The 10998-nt window shown below is 38.1% G+C and overlaps 1 protein-coding gene across 4 annotated transcripts in view; it reads right to left on the reverse strand.

The window, feature by feature from the left end:
- Positions 1-1208: 1208 nt before the first annotated feature.
- Positions 1209-10998, reverse strand: part of LOC107719848 (thyroid hormone receptor beta-like) — a 157696-nt gene continuing 147906 nt past the window's right edge. For all 4 annotated transcript variants that reach the window (XM_016527387.1, XM_016527386.1, XM_016527385.1 and 1 more), the window contains 2 exons: positions 7076-7334; positions 1209-2942 (listed from right to left, as the gene is read on the reverse strand). In XM_016527387.1, coding sequence (XP_016382873.1) covers positions 2701-2942; positions 7076-7334 — 501 coding nt within the window. In that variant the 3' untranslated portion in view covers positions 1209-2700. The remainder of the gene's footprint in view (positions 2943-7075; positions 7335-10998) is intronic.

Consider the following 10998-nt stretch of genomic DNA (forward strand, 5'->3'; position numbering starts at 1 on the left):
GATCGGACTCGGAGAACACCCGGCCGTTATCAGAGTCAGTCAGCGCTGTGCGTGTGTTGTTTTGTAACTTTCAACTTGTAAAATTAGGATGAGAAAAGTGTAAAAAGAGTCGGTAATTTGAAATAAGGTGGGAAAAAAAAATCCGAGCGATGTCATCAGAAGCAGGGAGGGCGGAGTTAATGCACACGCACGGTGATAATGGATACCTTCATGAGTGATGTGAGTTATTATTGATTATTTTTTAAATAATATTATGAATGAACCGTCTTCTTGTTATATCTAAAATTTTTGCTCAGACTCGGCTCAGAGAGCACAGAGATGATAGCAAATAAGTAAAGCTAACGTGGCACTGGACGAGCAATCGTTATTATAATCCAAATGGTCAAACAGTCTAAATTATTATGCAAGTTGACTCGAGATACAAAAAATGCAAAACTGCAAAGTTGCATTTGTCATCCGTCACCGTGACAGCAAGTGGACTTTTGAAACTGGAATAATGAGTGGATTACGCATTTCAATTGGCAAGAGAGGAATAACACGGATGGAACTTTCTTGGCAAGGAGGATTGTGTGCATCAGGACAGAGGTTGACCACTGACCTCTTGAGTCTGTTGAATATCTACGTTGGCGTGTACGTTTGTATGTGTAATCCAAAACATATAAAACCAAAACATGTTAACTAAACAATTAAACCGAGAGGAGCTCAGAATCAAAACTTTCATGGCCTTGTCTACATTCTGTACATAATGAGATATTTAACATTATGAGGGGGAAGATAACTGCGAAACTACAATATCAACTAGGGAGAAGGCTTCTTACATTAGGTAAGACAAAAAGTTTAATTTTCGCAACTTGTTTATCGACTTAATAGCAATTGGCTGTGGAATATGTGCCGATCGGGTCCAGTCGGGTCTGTGTCTTCCCGGCCGGGTTTGGGTCCATCTTTCAAATAATTGACGGTCCGTGTCTGTTCCGGGTAGTACATTTTTTACATTACTCGGTTCTGCACGGGCCCGGGTCCAACTTTCAAAATAATAGACGGGTCCGGGTCGGTTCGGTCTTCAGGATCATGAAGGTCTGCCTGTCCAGTAAGCTTTCAGGTGCACTAACAAAGAAACAGGATTTTACTCAAGGGCACAACCACCATCAAAACTGATGTGCCACCTTGCCATTCAGAATTTTTTTTTTTTTCCTCAATTTTTTTGGGAATTCAAAACCCTGAGCTGCTTTGAAAATGTCAATAGACAATAAAGCATGTGTCACACATGCAATGCTGCCTTAGAATGGCCAAAAATGGTATCTTATGCCAGGTATACGCGACACGATTTTACGCCTGATTTTCACTCGCCGACAAAAGCCTGAAATGTGAGGCACATTATCAAAGACACGATCTGAGAGAAGCGCCGATTTAGCAAACATTTGGGATTGTCCAAACTTCTGGAGCTGTCTGTGCCTCAGAGTCTTGCAGGGTGAAAATGTGTTTTGACTGGAAATGACATCACGACGACCTACAGTCAATGAGAGAGCACGATTCAGGGCATGGGAAATTTCAAGGGGAGGAATTGTAGTCTTGCGTCATTCCCTTGTCACTTCTCGCGATTTTTGAAATATTATGTAGAAATTTCAAAAAAAGCCATGTAGTGTGAAAGGAACAAGGATCCGACACCTTTGAAAATCATATAGTGTATACCTGACATTAGAAGGCAGTGTTATTTTATGCCTACTGTACTTTCCACATGACCGGTTTTTTTGCTCTAAAGTTGCTTTTTGGAATTTTCAGTGGTTTCTACATTTTTTTTTTCTCCTAAAATGTCAGAGAAAACATGAGATGCACAAGATAAAATGAACGTGGATAGCAGCTCAGATCATTTGGTACTGGTAGGATTTGATGAGTTCATATTGAAGTTGAAAGAATTTTGTATTTTTCACCACTTTCAGCAGACCGTGAGGCAGATGAAATGTAATATTACTGTAATCTCGCTCTCAAGAGCAGCAGGAAAATTTAAGGTCACCAAATGTCAGTATTGGCTTTCCATTAAGTGAACAATTGAGCTATGAAAGAGCCCTCATCCGTGATTTTGCTTTTTTACAGTCTCAATATAAGGATGCACCTATGATGTCTTGAAATGTTGTCTAGGTAGTCAGCTCATTGGGGTTTGGAGCAGAACTATAAACAATCTATGGCTTAATGTGAGCATGAAATAACATTAGACCAACAGATAAGGGACGTGAAAGCAAACCAAATAACCTTCTTTGCAGTGCGGTCTCTTTTCTGAGGCCTGACGTGTGACATGAAACCCGAATGCATAGTTCAAACATCTCCATTAAGCGGCTTCAAAGACTATGATCAGAAATAAAACTATTTAACATTGGAGGAAAAAAAAAAAAAACTAGTAACAGAAAGGTGATTTTTCTTTTTACAAAGAGTGAAAAAACAATTGTAACGCTATTCACATGTACCCGCTTTGTAAAAGGAATGGTTCCATTCAAAATAGGCCAGAGAGCTACTCCTAAAACTATGGAATGAACTGACACTCAGTAGTGCTAGAACAGAGTCATGTGACCAGGAACAGAGTCATGTGACCGGGAACAGAGTCATGTGACCGGGAATAGAGTCATGTGACCGGGAACAGAGTCTGAAGGGAGGTCGGATCTGTGGAGGTTGTGTTGGTGGGAGCAGCTTGGCCTGATCGGTTGGCTGTCAGTCTTCGAACACTTCCAGGAAGAGGGGCGGAAAGAGCTCCGTGGGACACTCCACCTTCATGTGCAGGAAGCGGCTGGCATGGCAGGCACCGATCATGCGCAGGTCTGTCACCTTCATCAGCAGCTTGGGCCAGAAGTGAGCCACCTTGTGCTTGCGGTAGTTGATGTAATGTTCGAAGGCCAAGAGGAACTCCTCCTGACAGCGCTCTATCCGCTCTACGCTCGTCAAACCTGGACGATCTGTCAGTGAAATAAAAGGGGCGAGTTTGATTTCAAAACACATTCAGACAGTCTAAATAAAAAAGCAGGACTTGAAGATGATGGCATGTGTTTTTATAATTCTTTATTCTATTCGGAGTCATTCAACTTCCAGAAGACAAGTAAGTGTGAACACAAGCTTGTTGATAGTGTTTATTTGCATGCGTCGTCTATGTTGTTTTACAGGGGTAGTTCACACAAGAATCTAATTTAACTTCCACTCTATGGACAAACAAAACAAAAACACTAAGACATTTCGGTTACACTTTACTTGAAGGGGTGTGCATAAGACTGACATGACACCTGCATAAGTTTTTTATGCATGTTTATGACAACTGTCATTAAGTGTCATTCGCTGTAATTTTTAATGCAAAGATGACATTGTTTGAGATGTCTTTGTGATGGGCTATGGTTAGGGGTAAGGGTAGGGGTAGGGTTAGGTCAAATAATGTCATATTTGCATTAAAAATGACATAACTGATCGAATGACACTTAATGACAGTTGTCATAAACATGCATAAAACCTCCTTCATATTCATGACATGTGTCATGTCATGATTATGAAGGCGTCTGGCAACTGTGCACTTAAATATAGTCACTTAGTCATGCGATGGCGCCGCAGACGGCAGCCTCAGTGTTTGGCTCTCCAGTGTTTGTACTGTTTTTGTTAGTTTTTCCTGTTTTTTGTTTCTCAAACACGATCAGTTTTACCAGGGATGAGCTGCTGAACATTCGGCAGAACACACCACACAATCTTCTACCGGATTTCGTTTATTCGGACGTTTTGCTGAACGTTGTACTTGGCGGAGCAGCTGCGCTGATCAAGCGCTTCAGGACGCGCAGACGGGGGAAGAGAGCCGGCGTGCTCGTGAAGCTCAGGAAGCGCGGATTCAGAACGGCGCTGCCTAGCATCCATCTGGCGAATCTCCGCTCTCTACCCAACAAAACGGACGAACTTCTTCTGCTCTCCCGGACAAATAAGGATTTTTCACACTCTGCTGCTCTGTGTTTCACGGAAACCTGGCTGAATGACGCCATTCCGGACAGCGCGCTACAACTGCCCGGCTTTCAGCTGTTTAGAGCAGACCGCGACGCAGAATCAACGGGGAAATCGCGCGGCGGCGGGACATGCTTTTACATCAATGAGAGGTGGTGTACAGATGTCGGAATTACGTAATTTAATTATAAAATAAATGTAACTGTAATCCGTTTACAGTTATTGAGAAATAATGTGTATTTAAAAGGGGGTTACATCTGAATATTTTCACACAAACACACACAGACACAGGTTTCCATGTTTTATGGGGACATTCCATAGGCCAAATTGTTTTTCTACTGTACAAACAGTATTTTCTATCCCCTTACCCTAAACCTACCCCTCACACAAAACTACAGGCATTTTTCCTTTTTCAAAACACTTTTTTGTTTGTTTCCTCATGGGGGAATGAGGAAAAATGGAAAATGAGTTTGTTTCCTCATGGGGACCTAAAAAATGTCCCCACAAGGTCAAAATTTACTGGTATTACTAGCCTTGTGGGGACATTTGGTGAATACCATTACACACCACACACACACACACAGATTTAATCGATTTATTTCCCAAATTGCACTGCCTGCTCTAAAATACACCGATGTTTCAGGAGTTTAGGACACAGAAAAGGACAATAACTCTTTTGATTTCCTATTTGATTTTATGTATATGCCTTATTTTTTAATATTAACTGTTTTTAAACCATTATAATCTTAATTGAAGTGATGAAGAAAGTCTGACAGTAATGAGTGTTGAGCACTACTGTAAGGTTAACCCTGCCTGCTTTAAATGTTTGAAGATGATTAACAGTTGAAAATATTCTTTAGAGATTTAGAAAAGTAATCAAATGTAATCAGTTACATTAATAAAGTAACTGAAATAGTTACACTACTTATTACATAGGGTAAATAGGTAACTTGTAATCTGTAACCTATTACATTTCCAAAGTATTAACATTACGCAACAACACAAGTCCAACATTAGTAACATTACGCAACAACACAAGTCCAACATTAGTAACATTATGCAACTCAAGGTTTTTGTACACTAATTTTAAAAAGCCAGTCTAAAATTACTGCTCACACGATGACGATCATTTTTCCCCGTTTTAAAACCCTGTTGACTGCCAGCTTTCAGTGGCACTGAAATGAATGAATCCACCACATTTTATAAAGAGCCTCATTGGCATAGAAAGGAGGCATGTTTACCCAGTAAACAATGACATTTTAAATACTAAACTCTATAGTGGCACAACTGTTGAATTCGCCTGACTGCAAATCTGTGCCACCAGTGTGCTAGAAATTCAACACTTAAAAAAAAAACCTTGATCAGGTTCGCTCAGCAGTAACACTGGACAATCTGTTTAAACGGGCAGGAATCGATAACAGATCTGTACAGGACTGGACGTGGGCACTGAAGTCTTTACCTATTGATTGAAACATTCTCAGTTAAAGTGTAGTCCTGTTTTAATAGCGTTATTAAAAGGTTTCCCCTCAGTGGCCTGTGTAATCGCACTCAGGAACAGCCGCTGCAGCTGGCCTAATAGCTTTAAACTGACTCCTGGTGGAAGTCACGGCTAGTTTTGACAACCGCCATTAATACGATTTTTTGCACTGTTCAAAATGATCGTTTTAGTCATAGTGCATCCTTCTTTACGACATTTATGCCTCTCTCTGACTGCATTTGCATGCACAAGGATATTCTCATATTTATTGGAATTTGGTCATGTTTTGATTATGAAGGTACAGTGACACATCGCTGCCACAAATATTATTTTTTCCACTCAAATATGTCGTAATAACGAGATGTTATGGCATAATTATCTCGTTAAAACAACATCTTTTCTCAAAATATTCCAAGACCAGGTTTGATCTGATCATCTTAAACAAGTCATATCCTCTGGGTCTGATTGCAATTACTGGATAGCATTATATTGTAGAAAGATTGGAGATTAATCCTAATAATGCCACTTCAATAAAAACAATAACATTAAAATACATTTAAAACAGTGTAACTTCAGGAACGTGCAGATCCTCGTTTATCTCAGGACTGTGGCGACAGCAGCGCGGACAATCACCTCGCTCACATAATGTAACATATCTTCTATGACGAAAAAAAACATTGTTTTTGTGACATAATATGCCGTTATTACGAGAAAATATGTGTCGTTTTAACAAGAAAAAGATATCATTTTAACGGCATAACATCTTGTTATTACAAGAAAAGATGTAGTTTTGACGAGAAAAAGATCTTGTTTTAACGACATCTCGTTATTTCAACATAATGTGGAAAAAATAATATGTGTGTGGCAGCAATGCGTCACCGTATGAAGGTGCCATGTAAATATGTTTTAACCCAATTTACCATTAGCCAATATTTTGTTACTAGAAATCCAAAGACAGCTAAGGAAGCCTGCTTCTGCCACTGAATAAAAAAAAAAAGGTAATTGCGACTTTTTTTTTATCTCGCTATTCTTTTTCTTCAAATTGCCTGATATAAACTCACAATTCTGACCCTTTTCACAGAATTGCAAGATATAAGCTCGTAATTGCAAATTATAAAGACAGAACGATATAAAGTCTCAATTGCGTGTTATAAAGTCAGAATTGCGAGTTTATATCTAATAGCATCGCAAAGGGGTGGAAAATTTCTGGAAACTTTCCAAAAAAATCCCTGGAATATTAAAAAAAAATCATGGAAAGTTTCCAAAATTTCTGGAATATTTCCGAAATTTACTGGAAATTTTCCAAATTTTTGCAACCCTAATATCTAATAATTCTAACATTATATCCCGCGATTCTGACTTTATAATTCGCAATTGTGAGTTTATATCTTGCAATTCTGAGAAAAAAGAATTGTGAGATAAAAAGTCAGTGGTGGAAACACTTCAATAGACAACTGACAAATGCCATGTAACATTCTTAGGATCTTTCACTGCAACAAGAAACTCAAGTTTGTAAAGAAGATTTGTGAGAAGAGAGATGGAGATTTTTGCAATAATATTTAAAAGGCCTGATTTTTGTGTGAACACATTTTACCATAATGTGATGGACAAGAAAAGATTAAAAGTGAGAATGGCACTGACCGGAGGAAAGCAGGATCACGGCTTGCAGCAGCGCCACCTCCGAATCATCTAGGTTGAAGGAGGACAGCGAGACGCCCAGATCAAAGATGGCATCTGAGACCACGCCCAGACCCCCGTTCTTGAGCTGGCCCCGTGTGACGGCCATCTCCCCGTTCAGCGTCAGAGTCTCGCTATCGGGGTCGTATCGCACCGCCGCTCGCAGGGACATGATCTCCATACAGCAGCCCTTCAGCAAAATGATCTGGTCCTCACAAGGCAGCTGAACAATGACACAAATTACACATTTATCACAGTCATAATATGTATAATTGTGTATCCAAACATGGGTAACTGCTAAAATGAGTTTCATTTAAAGTTGCAGAAAGCGATTTCTGGAAAACGCTGTTGATATTTGAAATCACCAAAACAAACAAGCCCTTACCCAAAAAGATCACACCCCTGTCTTGATGCCTCCGCCCCCACATTCATATACATGCTATATAATAATGATTAAGGGGTTAAAGCGGTCACTAAAAGAAAAAAACATTATATTAGAAGTATGTTATCTCACTTTCGGACACACTTCTGGAGTCGACGCTTGAAGCGGACTGTGGAGAAGGTTTAGACATTCCAGGCTTATAATGTGCAGAGAGTATATATATATATATATATATATTATAATATGATACAATCCATCTATGTATATATATATATATATATATACTGTGCAAAAGTCTTCGGCCATTTGAATTTTCACCAACAAAAAACAAATGGTTTTAAGTCAGCTGTTTCTATCTTTTGCTGTAGTGTGTCAGTAGGAAATACCAGTTTACATTTCCAGACATTTCTTTTGTCATTAATTGCAGGTTACTAATCCAGTGAGATTTTTGTATGCACAAGTAGTCTGACAACAGCCAGTGCTGCACACAGAGATCTGATCGCACCATCATCCAGTCTGTCTGAGATTACATGAAGAAACTGAGACAGACTAAATCCAGAAGAACTATGGCAACGTCTACAAAACACTTGAAGAACAACTGGCTGTTGTCAGACTCCTTGTGCATACAAAAATCTCACTGGATTATTACAATTAATGGCAAAAGGAATGTCTGGAAATGTAAACTGATATTTCCTACTGACACACTACAGCAAAAGATAGAAATAACGGACTTCAAAGCATTTTTTGTTGGTGAAAATACTAATGTATAAAGGCATTGGTAGACTGTAAACAGACTGTGTGGTCACAATTATGAATATGGGACTGGTGATATAAAATTCTCCTGTTTTAAATGTAAAATAAGCAGAATCATTGCAACATAAAGGGAAAAAAAGTGGAGATATGGTTAGAAAGCATGAAGCTTGCGGTGTCAGAATGCCAGTCTGTCATAAGCACATTTGAGCTTCTTCTTTTCCTTTTAACGGCGGTTGGCAAACACACTTAGGGATGGGCGTATCAATCCTGAAGTATCGATATATCAATACTGATGCGAGTATCGAAAATATCAATACTCAAATAAAAAATATCGATACTAAGGTGTTTTATTTACCAGTGATTTTGTTTAAAAAATAATAATTAAGGCATACAATATGCATCGAATTGGACGAATAACCTATGTTAGCGAATAATAATTGTGTAGGATAGAACTATTTTGCTGCTCATCTAAACACATGCAAATGTTGCAAGACAAAACCAATCAATCACAGAGAGCGTTCACTCCCAAAAATATCATAAGAAAACATTGACGCTTTTGGGAACGGCAGCCCAGAACAATGCTTATCAGAGGACAGAAAAAAACATGTTTGAGTTATTTCACAATAAATAAACTGAAATTGTAGCCTACATAGTTTGTGCAATTACATTTATTTAAATGGAACGTTAAAAGTTCATATTGATCATGTTCTATTCTGTAATGTTATTATAAATCATACACTGTCAGAAAAAAAACGTTGCATTTTATGCGTGCAACAGCCTGTCACTGGCAGTCCCTTATGAAAATGAACCATGGTTTTACTAAAGTGACGCCGTTCCCAAAAGCGTCAATGTTTTCTTATGATATTTTTGGGAGTGAACGCTCTCTGTGATTGATTGGTTTTGTCTTGCAACATTTGCATGTGTTTAGATGAGCAGCAAAATAGTTCTATCCTACACAATTATTATTCGCTAACATAGGTTATTCGTCCAATTCAATGCATATTGTATGCCTTAATTATTATTTTTTAAACAAAATCACTGGTAAATAAAACACCTTAGTATCGATATTTTTTATTTGAGTATTGATATTTTCGATACTCGCATCAGTATTGATATATCGATACTTCAGGATTGATACGCCCATCCCTAAGTGTGTTTGCCAACCGCCGTTAAAAGGAAAAGAAGAAGCTCAAATGTGCTTATGACAGACTGGCATTCTGACACCGCAAGCTTCATGCTTTCTAACCATATCTCCACTTTTTTTCCCTTTATGTTGCAATGATTCTGCTTATTTTACATTTAAAACAGGAGAATTTTATATCACCAGTCCCATATTCATAATTGTGACCACACAGTCTGTTTACAGTCTACCAATGCCTTTATACATTAGTATTTTCACCAACAAAAAATGCTTTGAAGTCCGTTATTTCTATCTTTTGCTGTAGTGTGTCAGTAGGAAATACCAGTTTACATTTCCAGACATTTCTTTTGTCATTAATTGCAGGTTACTAATCCAGTGAGATTTTTGTATGCACAAGTAGTCTGACAACAGCCAGTGCTGCACACAGAGATCTGATCGCACCATCATCCAGTCTGTCTGAGATTACATGAAGAAACTGAGACAGACTAAATCCAGAAGAACTATGGCAACGTCTACAAAACACTTGAAGAACAACTGGCTGTTGTCAGACTCCTTGTGCATACAAAAATCTCACTGGATTATTACAATTAATGGCAAAAGGAATGTCTGGAAATGTAAACTGATATTTCCTACTGACACACTACAGCAAAAGATAGAAATAACGGACTTCAAAGCATTTTTTGTTGGTGAAAATACTAATGTATAAAGGCATTGGTAGACTGTAAACAGACTGTGTGGTCACAATTATGAATATGGGACTGGTGATATAAAATTCTCCTGTTTTAAATGTAAAATAAGCAGAATCATTGCAACATAAAGGGAAAAAAAGTGGAGATATGGTTAGAAAGCATGAAGCTTGCGGTGTCAGAATGCCAGTCTGTCATAAGCACATTTGAGCTTCTTCTTTTCCTTTTAACGGCGGTTGGCAAACACACTTAGGGATGGGCGTATCAATCCTGAAGTATCGATATATCAATACTGATGCGAGTATCGAAAATATCAATACTCAAATAAAAAATATCGATACTAAGGTGTTTTATTTACCAGTGATTTTGTTTAAAAAATAATAATTAAGGCATACAATATGCATCGAATTGGACGAATAACCTATGTTAGCGAATAATAATTGTGTAGGATAGAACTATTTTGCTGCTCATCTAAACACATGCAAATGTTGCAAGACAAAACCAATCAATCACAGAGAGCGTTCACTCCCAAAAATATCATAAGAAAACATTGACGCTTTTGGGAACGGCAGCCCAGAACAATGCTTATCAGAGGACAGAAAAAAACATGTTTGAGTTATTTCACAATAAATAAACTGAAATTGTAGCCTACATAGTTTGTGCAATTACATTTATTTAAATGGAACGTTAAAAGTTCATATTGATCATGTTCTATTCTGTAATGTTATTATAAATCATACACTGTCAGCCCTTATGAATGGTTTTACTAAAGTGACCGTAGTTCAACTATAGTATTTGATTTGTAGATTTCCATGGTTTCCATGGTTACAAACATATTTTAACCATGCGTAAGCAAAAATATAACCTAAGTTGCAATTAAGGCGTATTGAATGTTAAAATGTGTTTCAAATATAAAGTTAAGTGG

This window comes from Sinocyclocheilus rhinocerous, unplaced genomic scaffold (genome assembly GCF_001515625.1).
Source record: "Sinocyclocheilus rhinocerous isolate Xijiao unplaced genomic scaffold, SAMN03320098_v1.1 scaffold1563, whole genome shotgun sequence".
NCBI lineage: Eukaryota > Metazoa > Chordata > Actinopteri > Cypriniformes > Cyprinidae > Sinocyclocheilus > Sinocyclocheilus rhinocerous.